Source organism: Rhododendron vialii, chromosome 6a (genome assembly GCF_030253575.1).
Source record: "Rhododendron vialii isolate Sample 1 chromosome 6a, ASM3025357v1".
NCBI classification, from domain to species: domain Eukaryota; kingdom Viridiplantae; phylum Streptophyta; class Magnoliopsida; order Ericales; family Ericaceae; genus Rhododendron; species Rhododendron vialii.
Genome location: NC_080562.1, coordinates 8,783,137 through 8,799,486, shown reverse-complemented (window position 1 = coordinate 8,799,486; position 16,350 = coordinate 8,783,137). Strand labels below are relative to the sequence as shown.

At 37.4% G+C, this 16,350-nt stretch overlaps 1 protein-coding gene and 1 non-coding gene across 2 annotated transcripts; both read left to right on the top strand.

The window, feature by feature from the left end:
* The first annotated feature begins 233 nt into the window (after positions 1–233).
* LOC131328864 (homeotic protein knotted-1) lies at positions 234–8,883 on the top strand. Its single transcript, XM_058361822.1, has 5 exons — positions 234–1,143; positions 1,229–1,354; positions 1,691–1,832; positions 6,830–7,083; positions 8,288–8,883. Exons 1-5 carry the CDS (start codon positions 730–732, stop codon positions 8,489–8,491), a joined length of 1,140 nt encoding a protein of 379 aa, XP_058217805.1. The 5' UTR covers positions 234–729; the 3' UTR covers positions 8,492–8,883.
* Positions 7,940–8,047, top strand: LOC131331656 (small nucleolar RNA snoR100). The gene has a single exon (XR_009201460.1). It is a non-coding gene; the product is annotated as a small nucleolar RNA snoR100 (small nucleolar RNA).
* Positions 8,884–16,350: the final 7,467 nt, after the last annotated feature.

Here is a 16,350-nt window from a genome sequence, read left to right as displayed (position 1 = left end):
ACTTTATTAATATTAGAAAAATAATTCTTGCACTCTATTTTCCTCTCCTGCATTCACGTGAAATTATTAAAGTATACTTACATCTGTGCGAAATCAATTTTCCAAAAAAAAAAGACGTGAAAATAGATAAAAAAGAGAATATGAAAATCATTTTTCTTATTAAAAGTGCAAGAAATTAAAAGAAAAACCCAAATAAAGAAGAAGGAAGAACAGAGAAAGAGAAAACCTAACTGGAAGTAGGCTTCACCCTTATCTTTTTGCTGGGGTCATCTCTCCCACTTTTTTTTTTCTATATAATTTCTCTAAATATTACTACTTTATTCTCCAAACAAAGAACGTCTTGTCAACCTCCCAAAACACGGAGCCGCTGCCAAAAAACACTCCGGCCGCAACCCTCCCCCTCCCTTGCTTCATAGCATGTCCAATACCACATCCAGGCTTCCATAGCCAGCACACCTGTTTCTTGCCCATCTCTTCAATTTTCTCTTTTCTCAAAAACCCAATAAAATTTTGTATTTTTTTTTTGTGTGTTTTTTATTTAATTTTTGACCCATTAATACTCAATTAAAACCCAATCATGGGTTCGTGCTTCTTCTGTCTTCCTCCTGTGACCTAGATAAGTAGCAGTAGTAGCAGTAGTAGTGTCCACCTCCACCCTCTAGGGTTTCCTTCACTACTTCATCTTCTTCGTTAAGTTCTTGCTTTAGGGTTTTGCTTTGGTTTGAAGAAATGGAGGGTTATAATCATCAGCAGATGAGCGACAACGACACAGCTCAAAGGGGGACCAGCAGTTTCTTGTACGGAGGCCCAGTTCTCGCCTCGAATCATCATCACCAGATGCATATAAATTCTGCTGGCAACAGTTTCCATCATCATTTCAATCATCAATCGGGTTACTCTCACGATCAATCCCAGCAAGAGTTAGCGCATCCGATCGTGAAGACCGAAGCCGGAAGTAGTACGACGACCGCCGCTGCTAATTCCCACCTCCACCAATTGCTAATCCAGAAATACCATTATCAAACAGCTGGTGATCATCAGAGTCCGAATGGTCATAGTATCGACGTTGACGCCATAAAGGCCAAGATCATCGCTCACCCTCACTACTCCAGCCTTTTAGAGGCCTACATGGATTGTCAGAAGGTAATATACTTATATATGGTTATGGCACCCTAATATAAGTAATTAGAAGATGTTTATATATATTGAACTCTCTCTCTCTCTCTAGGTGGGAGCACCGCCGGAAGTGGTGGCGCGGCTGACGGCCGTGCGTCAAGAGTTTGAGACAAGGCAACGAGCTTCAGCCGGTTGCAGAGATGCTTCTTCAAAAGACCCAGAACTCGATCAGTTCATGGTGAGTTGTACTGTTTTTTTTTTTTGAAAAAAAGAGAATTAATTCTGAAAAAAAATTAAATGGTGCTCAGTCGTTGGTAATGTGTCTTTTCATCTCCTTTACCTTTCCCCCATTCACAATAACGCGTCTTTTCCTCTCTCTCTCTCTCTCTCTCCCCAATTCATTTATTTCCCTTTTTCCAACAAATAAATGGCATTGGGAAAAATATATCATTACAATTACATACCTAGGACAAGATTGTTTTCGCAAACGATTATTATTATTATTATTATTTTGCCAATTCACTTCGAGGGTACACAATTTTGATGATTTCGTTTTTTTTTTTTTAAATCGTAGGAGGCGTATTATGATATGCTGGTGAAGTATAGAGAGGAGCTAACGAGGCCATTGCAAGAGGCTATGGAATTCATGAGACGGATCGAAACCCAACTCAACATGCTTACCAATGCCCCCGTCCGTATTTTCCCCTCTGCTGCAGGTATTTTCTCTCTCCTCCCCGTCCACACACTACAATTTCCTGGAGAGAGAGAGAGAGAGAGAGAGAGAGTCTATTTTTACCTATTTTGAGGGAGAATATAGCGATAGCCTCGGATTCAAGAGATGGATTTTAGTTTCTTTGGGCTTTACTGGTAAAGGACAGCAGTTGATGGCTGTTCAGTTTCCAGTGTAGTGGTAGCCTAAGGAAGAAATATTCCCACCGTGTCCATAGATCTGTACCTGTATCTATGGCGTATAGGGAAAACCCTAATCACGTTTCACGAGGGATATGATCTTGGGCAAAAGATACTTGATTTAAAATAGTTGTAGTAACAACGATCTTATAGCATGTGTAGAAACAATTGGATTTTCTCACTCTTTCCCAGATTTGGTAAAGCTTTTGTCAATTCTCTAGAGTTTTCTTCACTAAAATCATTACTTTTAAGAGTGGGGGTTTCGTTTACTCTCTCTCTCTCTCTCTCTCCTGTGCATGTTTTTTTTGGGGAGTATATCTCTGCTGACTGCTGTGCATGTTGACGATACATGCATGTGTATAGATGTAGTATATCATATGTGCTCCTCAAATCCTTTGTTCCCGTGATTGATTATTCGGGATTACTTAATAATATATTGGACCGTGCTTTTCAGCTATTGAATCGTGTGAAATTTTGCGAAGATTTTCACATGATACGTCCTAAAAAAATTGCCAAAATACCGTTACAAAATTAAATTTTTTTGTACGTGCACGGTTCGTATATACGAAGATGTACTTGCAGAGAAGGCAGGTACTTGTATTCCACATTGGAATCTATACCATTTACTGCATTGAATAGGTATTTTATACGTCTACACGATGGTCGGTATTGTCAACTCTGTTCGTTTTGAGTTTGATGGAGGTTTTTAAAAGTAATGAACGAAAAGAGATAAATAGAGAAATTTATTGAGGACCGTAGGCAAGTACTTGAGACCCTCCAACGAACAAACCCGTCGTGATTGCCGTAGTTGGGATTTTGGACTGGTTTTGACTGGAAAACAGTTTTTTTGTTTTTGGTTTTGAATTTATTATAGACTGATCGTAGGTGGGTTTAGTAGGCCTTTGGAAAATGGACAAAGATACTGTAGGATGCTAGTATTCATTTCAGTGGGTTTACAATTACTGCTACCCCATGTTGCCTGCCTGTACGGCTCCCTGTCAGAATTGTTGCCACATTACTCTTTTTATACACTTTATTTATTTATTTATATATATATATATACACACACACACATATCATACTCCGAAATACTATATATTTTGCTCTTTTCTTTGAGAAAACCCATTTTGATTTCTTATGCTGAGTTGTAATGTTCAGTATCTTCTTCTGGATCTTAAGTTTTAATAAACTTATTTGGTTGACAATTTAGTTTTAATAAACTTGTTTGGTTGACAGTTTTGAAACTTGTTGTCTAGTACTACAAATTTTAACTTGTTGTCCACAATTTTCTGGGTAAGAAATTTATATTCGGTAAAATGCAATAGAGAACTCTAATATTTTTTCGAAACCGTTATGCAAATTAATGGATGAGAGGCACAAAAACGAGTGTTGTTTTAAAAGGTTTGTTTCCTGCCGTAGTGTTGTGCAAAGATTCAGACAATTAGCAACCGAATATGTTCCGGTGTATTACTAAAATTGCTATTTGTCAGTTTTCCTATTGCTATTTTACATTCTTATGACTAACCATTATTTCTTGCTAAGATCCAATTTTGTATGGTTGCTATATATTAGTATTACAATCCCTACAAGTTATTCCCTCAGAAATGAAAAGTAGTTTTCGCAAAAGGCTGTGAGAATGCCTCAAACTAGATTGTACATTTTGGGTATTTATGCTTTCCACACATAGGCCTGCACCCTTGAGTACCAACTCCAAGAAAAATTGCTGAGCAGATGTGGATCTGCATTTGTTTGTCATGGGGACTCTGACTTGGAAATGACACATGGTTGATAAGTTAGCCCGGTTCTGCTATATGGTTATTACTTTTTAAGTACTTATTTAGCGCTTAATGCTTTCTGGTTTATCTGTTCTTTTCTCTTATTTCTTTCAGACTTGAAATTCAGAAGCATCAATATGTTGCCCTCTAAGACATCGATAGGTGGTTATCGTATCTTTTAGCTTGCTGCTATAAATACTAGATTCTTTAAGTACTCTTTCCCAACTGAAAGCTTAATTTTAATTCAAGTACTACTCTCTATGGGAAATGCTGTTCATTTAATCAGATGTAGTGTAGGCCTCTTGAAATTCAAGTACTTTCTGGGCAGATTGTTATGTGAACACTTTTTGTTTATTGGTTGGAGATTCAAATTGCTCTCTTATCTAATAAACGTGCTAAATATACTTCTCATGTGTCCTATCCACATCACGTTGGATATAAATGCTTGTGTAAGAATCAATAAACTTTGGGAGCTGTACTTGATCGTATGCTTAAATATATAATAGTCTTGATAAGTTTCTTATGTTGTAGTAGTAACCATTAGAGACGCCGTTTTGTTCCAAACAAGAAATAGCTATAGTGGCTAGGTAGTGTAAAAATTGAACTAATTCGTTGCACTGTTTGGTTATCATTTTTTCCATCTTACAAACATGAAGGAGAGAAGAATGATGATGTCAGAGTGACCTTTATCCTATCTCCTTGCAGAGTAAAAATGGGGACAATTCATTATAATTATTTTACTCAACTCCTCTTGATGATCTGACAACTAAGATCCGGAGGATAACTTTTTCATTTCTCGTAATTTCTACGAGCTAATCATCCTCATTAATCGTCATGAGCTCACTTGATTTGACGCTTTAGTCGTGAAAGGCGTTCCAATTGATTGGAGGTAATTGGTATTTAGTTCAATAACTTTATACCCCAAATATGTTCCAAATTTGTACATAACCTTTGCCTAGCCTTTTCGGCTATGGTATGGTTGGGGATGTGAGGATGATACCATACTTTGTGTAATGCTTCTTCCCGTTGTGTCTGGCTGCTTAGCTTGGCTCATAAACTTGCTAGTTTGGAAATGCAGCATCCCCACTAGAAACTTAGTTCTTACTGAACTTACAAACTTTCAGTCAACGGAGTATCTGTCTCTGTGGAACAAAATTGAACGAGTGAAAGTAGGCAAAAAAAATGTGATTAAGATTTAACTGCAAGTTTTGGGTACTTTATATTTAGCATTGTATCTATGATGAAGGAAAGATTCTTAAGGGGGTTGTTAAGGGTGTTTATGAGAAAACGAACGGTATGCTTTGTAATCGCACTACCTTGTAGTAGACAAGAAAAAGAGAACTTACAAGTTGGTGATGGTTAACTTGTCTAAGTGACTTCGACGTGTTCCCCTAATAACGTTTCTTTAAGTCAATTGTCTCAAATCTTAAAGCGTGGAAGATATATATATCATCGCATGAAATTAGTATTTGTTGATCATGTAAATACTCTCTCTCTCTCTCTCTCTCTATATATATATATATATATATATATATATATATATATATATATATATATATATAGAGTATCTCTCTCTCTCTCTCTCTCTATATATATATATATATATATATAGAGTATCTCTCTCTCATATATATATATATATATCTATATAGAGTATCTCTCTCTCTCTCTCTCTCTATCTATATATATATGTAGAGAGAGAGAGAGAGAGTATTTATATATATATATATATATATATATAGAGAGAGAGAGAGAGAGAGAGAGAGAGAGAGAGAGAGAGAGAGAGAGAGAGAGTATTTACATGATCAACAAATACTAATTTCATGCGATGGTCCCATAATCGCTTACAATTGTCATGACTGAGGGACATAATGTCTCCTATATTTCCTCATCTTCTTGCTATGCCTTAACTTCTCTCTATTCAAGTATCTGTCAATGTACTGCCTTTTGTAATATTTGCATGAATTTGGTTGCCTAGTTATCTTTGAAGCCTGGAGATGGTTGTATGGTTCTCAGGAAGTTTGCCATGCGCTAAATGTGTTAATACAACATGTTTTTATCCTAAGGGTAATGTCGAAATTAAAAGATAGAGATGGGAAAAGAGACTGCTATTATTTTACTTTGTTAATATTGGTATATAAGATGGTATGGTTTGAGAAAATGTACCTAAGATCTAGGGAATTGGAAATGATGCAAAATCTGATGACATTAGGTATGGTCATGGAGCGCGAGGGGTGAATGAGAATTGTTTTTTTTTTGGGTAATTTAAAGAATGATAGTTGGTTTATGAGCTCTATTAATTATTCCAATGTCCTTGTTTTGAAGTTTACTTTTTTAAAACTTTATTTCCTTCAGCAGAAAAATCTTTATGGTTTATTCAATTCTCACATCATTGGTATTTGCATTCAAAAGACAATTTAGGTTACTTGCGTTCTAAGCCGCCTAGGTGCTTGGAGGTGTCTTACCGCCACGCCAATAGCCCTTGGCGTTTGATTTGGTGCCCAGGGAGGTTTGGCGGTGTTTGGTGGCCGCGGCCGCCTTGGCAGTCTTGGCGGCGGCGGCGGCGTCTTTAGAGGTCTTTGACGGCCTAAAAAAATATATATATAAAAAATAATACGAGGGAGGTGAGCGAAACCCTGCTACTTATTGTCTTATTCAACTTATTTGCTAGTTGCTACTACTTAATTTCATTTGGGTTTGTTTGCATTATGGATACATGGAATATAGTTTGATTGGATAATGATTTATTAAAAAAAAAAAATTCTGCCGAATTGCTTGGCGCCGTCTAGGCAGCTTGGCGCTTGGAGGTGGGTCTCCGCCCGACTACCGCCAAGCGCCATTTAAAACATTGTGGGTTACAATCTCATCCAAAAGACCGTTGATTACCTTTTGCGATCGGTCTAGTTAACCTCCTCCATCTAGGTGGAGGATAATATGGCAATTATTACTCCATAATGTGTTCTAAATAATATCCATGCTGAGAACTTAATTAGTTTTCTCGTTACCTATTTCAAACCGTGGTTGCACAGATGAGAAGTGCGAAGGTGGTGTTTCATCCGACGAGGATCAAGACAACAGCGGTGGCGAAACTGAACTGCCGGAGATAGATCCACGCGCTGAAGATCGGGAACTCAAGAACCACCTGCTGAGGAAGTATAGTGGGTACTTGAGTAGTCTCAAGCAAGAGCTTTCCAAGAAAAAGAAGAAAGGGAAACTGCCCAAAGACGCGAGGCAAAAGCTGCTCAGTTGGTGGGAGTTGCACTACAAATGGCCTTACCCTTCGGTATACCCTCGCCCTGTTCAAGTTTTCTAATCTCTTCAGAACTTCTTATGAAGCTAGTTTCTTAGATTTGCTGATTATTTCTTGAGGAGTGCTTCTTAATTGCATAACGTCAAAATTTAATACTTATAAACTTTACATACATTTGAATTCAAATGAGTTGTCCCCGTCATTTTATCCCAGGGACCTAAGTGGTGGTCCATCTTGAATGGACAATGCATCAATGTCACATCTGTGGTAAAGGAAAAATGCTAAGAGGAGGAGTTGTTCCTCCTGGATTTTAAGAATCACCGGGTACCTTTGTATGCCGCAGACATGGAACTATCAATCTGTCCTACAACGATGTACGTTTAGGACTCTTTTGTTCGATGGGAGTAATTGCGAAGGCAAATAGAGTCCCAATAAATATACAATCTCACCGATTAATAGCGATCTGATTAATAGACCACAGCCCAGGAGATATTATATATTCCACACTTTGTGGGATTATATCTCACGACATGTCTCTAATCCGCTGATCCAAAAAAAAAAAAGGTTTCTAATCCAGGTCGTAAATATTTTAATCAGACATTGGATATCTGGTCATGAATGTAGTCCAATCCGATGCTCATGTCTAGTAAGACAAACGACCCCTTAAAAGGCATTTGAGAATGTGTTTCCAATATGTTTGACTTTTAACTACTTTCGCAATATTCACATATGTTATGATATTCACATAAATTACGTAATACAGGATTATTGCATAGGCTGCCACGTCATTGGCAATAAGGGGTTACCTACAGTTGGAGAAAATCCTCCTATTAAAATTTCTTTTTCTTTTTGTGGGATTTTTGTTGTGCTTTCTGATGCTCTGGACTAGAAATGAAGGAAGTATGGTAATGTGTATAAAAATTGATCTGAGTCTTTAGGCCTGCCCTCCCTGATGCCTTTCGACTTTGATTCGGCAGTATGGTTCAGCAGCAAAACGTCCATTTGGCTCCTCGGTTCTTGGAGGTATGGGGGGCCACTGTTTTAGTGGTATTTTGAGAGCAACCACTTTGTGCATATATTGCCAAAAACTTGGTTTGTCTTCAATCCTTCCCTGCCCATATCCTCAATGGTTGGAGACTAAATGGGTTTTGTTATTGTTGATTTTGTGGGATTTTCTTATTTCTTGTTTGTATGTCACTCGGATATTAATATTGGGTTTGTAATGATAATTGTACAGGAGACAGAGAAGGTGGCCTTGGCTGAATCAACTGGTTTGGACCAGAAACAAATCAATAATTGGTTCATCAACCAAAGGAAACGGCACTGGAAACCTTCCGAAGACATGCAGTTTATGGTAATGGACGGCCTTCACCCTCAGAACGCAGCCCTCTATATGGAAGGACACTACATGGGTGAAGGTCCTTATAGACTGGGACCATGAGAAACACTCCGGAAATAAGGTTAGCTTTGCTTTCAATATTCGCTTTTGCGTGGACATCTTTCCTCCGAAGGAGTAATCCCTCAACAGCCCAATCTGATATGTATTTTGAAGTGAAATACATTCCATGTATTACGTTCCATATGTTTCGTGTGTCGAGTACATGCTTTTGTGATATCCTTCCAAGGCATTATTTCGTGTAGTTTCAATATTACACCAAGAGTGGTATACTTGGTTATGTGTAACAAGGTAAGATTTGCAAAATGTTGCAGCAGATGTAACATTTTATAGGGGGCTTGTACTACTTGCTGAATTGTATACAGGTAAGGAGATTTTAGCTAATGTGATGTTCTTCAATTAGAAAACATGAGGCACTGTTCTTGGTTTTCCTCTCATTTCAGAGTTTTTCATGCTATTTACTGTGATATTTATCAGCTTTAGCTGGACTTTCTATGGGCTCGACTAACTGTAAATTCGTTGGAGCTAGGGATGTTACAAAAACCGACAGATTGAAAAAACCCGAAAAAACCGACCGATCGGTTCGGTTTTCGGTCGGGGTGATGGCAGAATTTTTCCGGACCGAACCGAAATCGGTTCGGTTTTGGTTTCCTGTGACTTTCACCTGACCGAACCGAACCGATCAACTATATATTTTATAGTATTAAAAAATACATAATATATATATATATATATATATTACATATATACACTTTAAATTAAATAAAAATTTAATAGTTCGGGCGGATTGAAATCTTCGATTGAACCGAACTCACACTGAACTGAACCGAACTCAACTTTGGTCGGGATCGGTCCTGAATATATTTGGACCGAATTGAATCGGTTTTCGGAAATTTCACCCCGAACCGAACTGAAATCACCCCTAGCTGGAACTTTTTCGTTCTTATTGGGGGGATTGTTTCAAATGTCTTGAAGAACTGTTCAAGACTTAAGTGGCGGCAAATACTTGTCAAAAAGCGTTCGTTACGTAATTGAGCTGAGCTGGATATTTGGTTTCGTAGTCGTACACAACTTATGGTAATACAACTACGAGAAATGGCTGCTGGTGGAGGGATCGACGTAGGGAAGTCGGAAAAGAAGCAGAAAATCCAAAGTAATTTTCACCGGGTCAGGTCTAAATTATTAAATACACCCATAAGGTGAGTCAAAATTTTATACTAAAAATACTCTTCCACCACTATTGATGACTGTTGATAAAATATCAGCGTTGACAATTGACGTTGATAGTTGAGAACGTTTTCAGCACATGCGTAGACTTAATGGTAATACTCAGCTCTGGATATTTCAAAGCTAAGAACGTTCTCAGCACACGCCTATTCTCAACTTTGAATATTTCAGAGTTGAGTATGTTAACAACTCTGAGAACGTTATGAGTACACACCTAGACTTAGTGGTGATAATTCATTCTCAGATGTTCTCAATTCTGAGAAAAATTCTCATACGTTCTCAGCACACTGAAAATATTCTCAGCACGCGCCTAGACTTAAGATGTAATTCATTCTCAGATATTTTTAATTCTGAGAACATTCTCAACACATGCCTAGACTTAGAGGTAATTCATTCTTACACGTTATTAGTTCTAAGAACATTCCTAGTACATGCCTAGACTTAGTGGTAATTAGTTCTTTAACGTTCTCAACACATGTCTAGACTTAGTGGTAAATAAAAAGAGTGTTATACCCTAATGGGAATTAAGGTGCAATTTTTTGTTCCTAGTGGTAAGAAGTAGGGCTGTCCGTGGTCCGGATTGGACCGGATTGCTATGAATCCAATCCTAATCAACGAGTTATGATTTTTAGAAAATACAATCCGTGTCCGAACCAAAAGACCTACGGTTTGGTTCCAATCCAATAGGTAAGTCACAGTTCAGTTCCGATTTTATCCACGGATTAGATTTCATAATCACTAAATTGCAAATAAAAAAAAAAGATCAAATTCTTGCCAACAAAAAAACAAGTATTACAATCTGTCATTACATCCAGCAAGGTAGCAACCAAATGAGGTAAAAAATACACAAATATTATCCAGAATTCCAAATTAGTACAACACAACATACACGAAATTTCCCCCCCCCATAGGAATGAAATACACTTTACCACATGAGGTTATCTATTGTTACAATATAGTATCACATTATGAAAAAATTGCTGAAAAAATTATGACAATTGGTAAAACTTATAATTATTTACTAAATATTACACACACACACATATATTTTTTATTTTTAAATATTTCACGGTCCGGTTCGGTTAATCCACGATTTCATAATGAAAATCCGTGGACCAAACCATATCTCACAATTTTTTAATTTTCAAATCCATGTCCGGACCATTAATCCACGGATCCAATCCAAAAGTCACGGATTGGATCGGTCTGGTCCAGTTTCACAGTTCTCGATTTTTCTTGAACAACCCTAGTAAAAAGCCCTAAAGGCGGTTGCAATATTTGAATCTAATTCAATATTAAAGGATCAATCTTGCCTTGTTCTTTTCACAAGTCAAAAAGAATTTTCCAAAAAAATTCCCCATAGATTCTCTCTATTTTCAATATTTCTCTCTCTATCTCTCTCCTCTTATTACCCCTACTATTTTCCAAAAAAAATTTCAAGCTCCAATCCAAACAAAGCATTGTTATGAATGGACAATGGTATAAGTTTTTCTGAATAATGTTATGAATGGATGAAGTTAATCCAATCCCTTCGACCTTCGTAGTCCTCCAACTATGACAATGGTATATCATACGGAGCGACTTGACTAGCTATTAGGCGATGGGATTGATTCTCCAAATTAGTTGAGATGAGTATAAACTCAAGCAGAAGCTTGAGAGTCATCAAAATAAAAAATTTGAAAAACAAACACCTTGTTTAGTTCAACTTTTTGAAAGTTATTTTTGATGTAATGAGTGGTAATGAGTAGAGAGAGATAGAGAAAAAGGTATTGAGAAATGTGTAGAGAGAAAAATGAGATGAAATGGTAGTTGAACCAAACAAGATAAAAATTCTCTTAGATTTCTTTCTTCAACTTTTCACCTAGTGTTGGATAGGGTAGATACCGGTTGTAAAGAAGGAAAGCAGTATAAGTGAAGGATGCAGTAGAATAGATTTTTAAAAAAAGAAAAAGAAAAAAGGATGCAGTATAAGCTACAGTGGGACAGTGTGGAGAATTTACAATGCTTCTACAAAGGAATAATCACTCTATTTTCAACAATCTCGCAGTTCCGAATTTGTAATAAAGTATATGAAGTTTGTTCTGTCAATGTCATGGCTTGCGTTTATATGGAATTTTAGTCATGTTTTTACCATCTATTTTAACTATTTTGACGATTAGTTATCTTTAATCTTATTACTATTCTCTCCGTTCCAAAATGAGTGACCTTTTTGGAAAAATGTGTCATTTTCAATTGTTTATATATTTCAATATGAATGTTAAAAAATATGCACTATGGATCTTGTTTGATTGATTTTAATTAGTCCCATTAAAAAAAGTTTTCAAAATCACATAAAATTTCATATATCGAAAGACATAATAAGCATTTTAAAATGACACGGAGTCCTAAAAAGGTCACTCATTTTGAAACGGAGGGAGTATCAAAGAGTGATATGACTGTCACTTCAATGCGAGCAATTCGATCTGTTGCTAATATCGAAAGATGCTGCAATCCGAGTGAGCCACATTCATTCTTTGAAGTGAAATTATGTGGAAGCCGGTTTAGGACCCTTTCCAGGGTAACACAAACGTATATGCAATTCACTTAACTCAAACTAGATTCGGTAGTAACAAAAGATGGTGTTTTGATCTGTTAATTCTTGACAGCCTACTTATTGTAAGTAATAATGTCATTGACAAAGAGCAAGTCTGTCAATGAGGTTGAGCTCATGTCTCTTCTTATGAGCTCTCCTCTTTGATCGACCAAATGTGCTTTCTCGTCATTTGCTACAGCCCGATTTAAAGGCCCAGCTACGGCCTATTGGCGTCGGAGATCGAAGCATGCATGTTGGGTTGCACCAAACCTAAACAATTGTTTTCTCAAAACAGAACCCAACACGAGCACTTAGGAAAGAAATCTCAAATGATTGTAACCGACTAACTGTTTAGACCTACGGCTATAGCCCAAGCGGCCGGGGGGGGGGGGGGGGGACTGTTTAGAATTCACGGGGAGGTCTCAGGTTCAACTTGATGGAACAATATTGGCCTGGCCTGCTACGGTAATTCACTAATCACATACCCATTAACTCTACCATTGCGACAAAGGAAAAAACAAAAACACTGGAACTGGTTAGAAGAAAATCAAACCAAAAGGCCCATTATATGACACATTTCGAACCAAACAACAAGCTTAAAACATGTCATTAAATTATTAATATCTGACAAACTTATTTTTTTTTTGTATAGATCATCTACTTTTTGAGCTCCATAAGATGAACCATACAGATATAATTTTTGGGAGAGAAACTTATTCATGACTCAGTTCTTTACAACAACAATCAATTGCGACCGTCCAAAAGTGTTTTGGACTGTCCGGATTTTAATGGAACTTTTAAAATCTGGACCGTCCAAACCACTTTGGACAGGTGAGATTCACCTCCGTAAATCCATTTTCACGAAAACATCCGTAAAGAAGACATTCTCAATTTTTGGACACATGATGCAGTACGTTTCAGAGCCATAGTTGCCCGCTACCACGCTCTCGTCCAACCGTCCAGCAGGGTGCATAGTTTTTTTTTTTTTTTTGAAGAGAGCAGGGTGCATAGTGAACTTAAATACTATAACATAGGTGGGTGGAGCCTGGGGGATGGTGGGAGGTGGCGGAGCAGGTGTGAAAATAGGGTACAGAGGTGGGTGTATATTTCGTGAGGATTGAAATGGCGATTTCCCTCCTGAGTCCTTCAATTTGGGTTCTGCTTGCACGTGATTGGCACGTCCTAACTTTTCATCCAAAATTTTGACCACCATTAATGATTGGACCACATGGGATGCAATCCGAAATGTCAGGTCAGGGGGTAAATTCGCCAAATTATTAGTTTATGGACTAAGAAGAAAAAATATGAATAGTTTAAGGGATAAATGCAAAAATAAAAAAAAGAGAAAAAACTCGTTCATATATTAGTAAGTCTATCCTGTTCGGTTTAGGTTTTGAAAGTAATAAGTGAAGAAAGACAGATAGAAAATCACTTGACATACATTTTAAAATTGTCAACCTTACATGCATACCTATTTAGTCTGAACATTTGTCAAGAAACACATCATGACATTTAGTGACATGATTCACATGATGTGATTTGTACAAGTTGGATGGCCACACTTAATTATTTGCCTAGGCCATTTCCACTCAGCATAGACCATTTCCACTCGCTATTTAAGATAATAGAAGAGACTTTTGCGAGGTAAGAGCTCCCAATTAATATTCATAACAACTGCAATCCGAAATTTTGACCACCGTTAACGATTGGACCACATGTGATGCAATTCGAAATGTGAGGGGGTAAATTCGTCAAATTAGTAGTTTATGGACTAAGTAGAAAAAATATGGATAGTTTAAGGGATAAATGCAAAAAAAAAAAAAAAAAGAGAAAAAACTCGTTCCTGTATTAGTAATTCTACCCTGTTCGGTTTAGGTTTTGATTGAGGCTTTTGAGAGTAATAAATGAAGAAAGACAGATAGAGAAAATTTATTGGGGATGGTGCGAAGGGGTTCTGAGACCCAAAACGTACAAGCTTGATTTGTATGTTCTTGTATTTGAAACAATTAAGGTTCGTACGCACGGGTCTTGAATTGACCAACAAAAAAGTAAAAACAAAATTTCTAACTGTAAAAGTAACCTATTTAGAAGGCGGACCACCTGGGACGGTGATGAAGTTGTGCCATTGTAGCCAGAAGGTCATGGATTCTAGTTGCAAAAACAACTTTGCTTGCGTTGTAGGGTGGCACAATAACAAACTTGTGCCATTATGACCAGAACGTCGCAGGTTCTAGTATAACAGAAACATCTCTGCTTGTATAGCAGGGATAAGGCTTTGGAACATTAACCCTTCTCAAGACCCCGCATAGGCAAAACCCCGCATAGGCAAGAGCTTGCAATGCGTACACCCCTTTGTTTATTAGAACCTATGAAGTTTCTATCCAACAGAGAGATACTTGTTTAATCTTTTAAGCATACGGCATAAGGCTTATATAAGTCTATGCTCACCGAAAAATTCCTTGACACCTCAAACAGGTGTTCAATACCTTACGTTTTTCCATGAATAGAGGGCAGCACAAACTCAAGACATTCCTTCTGAAAGTAACATAACAAAATCATTACTCAAGAAGCTCTACAATATTCTTGTAAAATATCTAGAGCTTTTTGTGAAAATTAGTTACATGGGTAATTCTAGAATTACTTCGAAATTTATCTTGTATGAAAATATCTTAATACTAGAGCCTTCCATGGAGTAGTATAAAAATGTAACTCACCCAAAAAAAAAAGGTTCGAGTTCAAGTGTAATACAAATACTCTCATTCCATACCCTTGTCTTTAGTATTCTCCATCTTACCAAAATCTCTTGTCCAACTAAACAATAGAAACTCATACTCTTTCAACAATATTTAAGATATGCAATACGAATTCCAATACGATCTATACAAATGAAAAAATGATACATGATACATATCACGATTTGAAAACACCTCATTGCGGTTGCGTCACCAATTAGGAATCATCCTACAATAGCGTATCGGTACAACGAAAGTAGCATACCCCTCAAAATTAGTGAAGTATGCCTCGCGCGCTCCGGTCTATAATTGGTGCCCCAAAGAAGCCATGACCCGAGCTCATTGCCAAGTCCATCAGCTGTAAATCTTCGAAGCGCTCTGAAAATAAAATGGGACACGATTTCTTGAAATCCTCGTTGAGCGTCCTGTAAAATCGCCAAGGGTGTGATACTTCACCCCGGTGAACTGAGTACGGCAGAAAATAGGGGTGCCCCTGATGATAGATCAAGAGCACCAAATCCAATTTAGGATGTAGTGACAAAATTTTAGCCCAAAGTTTGGATTTTACAATTTACCAACAAACAATAGCTGGACATAGCCAATTATAATTCCTCTTCTCGACAATAATGTAGAGACTTCATGTGCGCATGAATGTTTGAATGTCAACAATCCCAGTCTTGACAATAGGAATCTAGTTAGCGAACTCATTTTCGAGTACTTTCGATGGCCTAATGTAATTCCTTGAATCAGACAACAAAGGGCGCCCCACGTGACGGTGGGCCAACATCCTAAGGCTCTTCCGCCGCCCCAACAATCGAGACATAAAAGAAGGTGAAAAATTATGCTACAATTAAAATAAAGCAACAGCCACCCATGGGTTTCTTTGTTAATATAGAAGCCATGGGAGGGTGAGAGGTATGGGGAAGGGGGTGATGCCAAATTGTTGTTTTTGTTTTTGTCTTTTTTCAGTGAAAACAAGAAGCCTTCGTTCTAGGTTCCTCAGATGCATTAAAGCAGTCCTGAAATGTAGTTCAAAAAGTCCCCTTGTAATTTGTATTTAGTTCAAAAAGTCCTTTTTTTTTTGTCACGTTTATTAAGGGTAGCCAATCGTTGAGATTGTGTGTATTTGTTGATCTCAATGAATAAAAACTCCGTACTTTACACCGGTGCTTTCTTGCTAAACCTTTTCATTCTTAGAAGATTAGTTACTTGCCAGTTGTAAAATGCAGGGAAGTCCTCCAGTGAACCTGTAGAACTACATAAAATGTCTGGTTACCACTATCGAGGAAAAGAAAATGCTAGTCAGACATGGAGCTTGAGAGGCAGTGGTTTTCCCCTTTTATTGTTGTATGCTGTTTCTCCCTTGCCCTCTT

Excerpts from the sequence above, each read along its gene's own strand:
- LOC131328864 (XM_058361822.1), top strand. The coding sequence starts at position 730 with ATGGAGGGTTATAATCATCAGCAGATGAGCGACAACGACACAGCTCAA. Across the intron at positions 1,144-1,228 it reads CCTACATGGATTGTCAGAAG|GTGGGAGCACCGCCGGAAGT; the intron begins GTAATATACTTA and ends CTCTCTCTCTAG. Across the intron at positions 1,833-6,829 it reads TATTTTCCCCTCTGCTGCAG|ATGAGAAGTGCGAAGGTGGT; the intron begins GTATTTTCTCTC and ends GTGGTTGCACAG.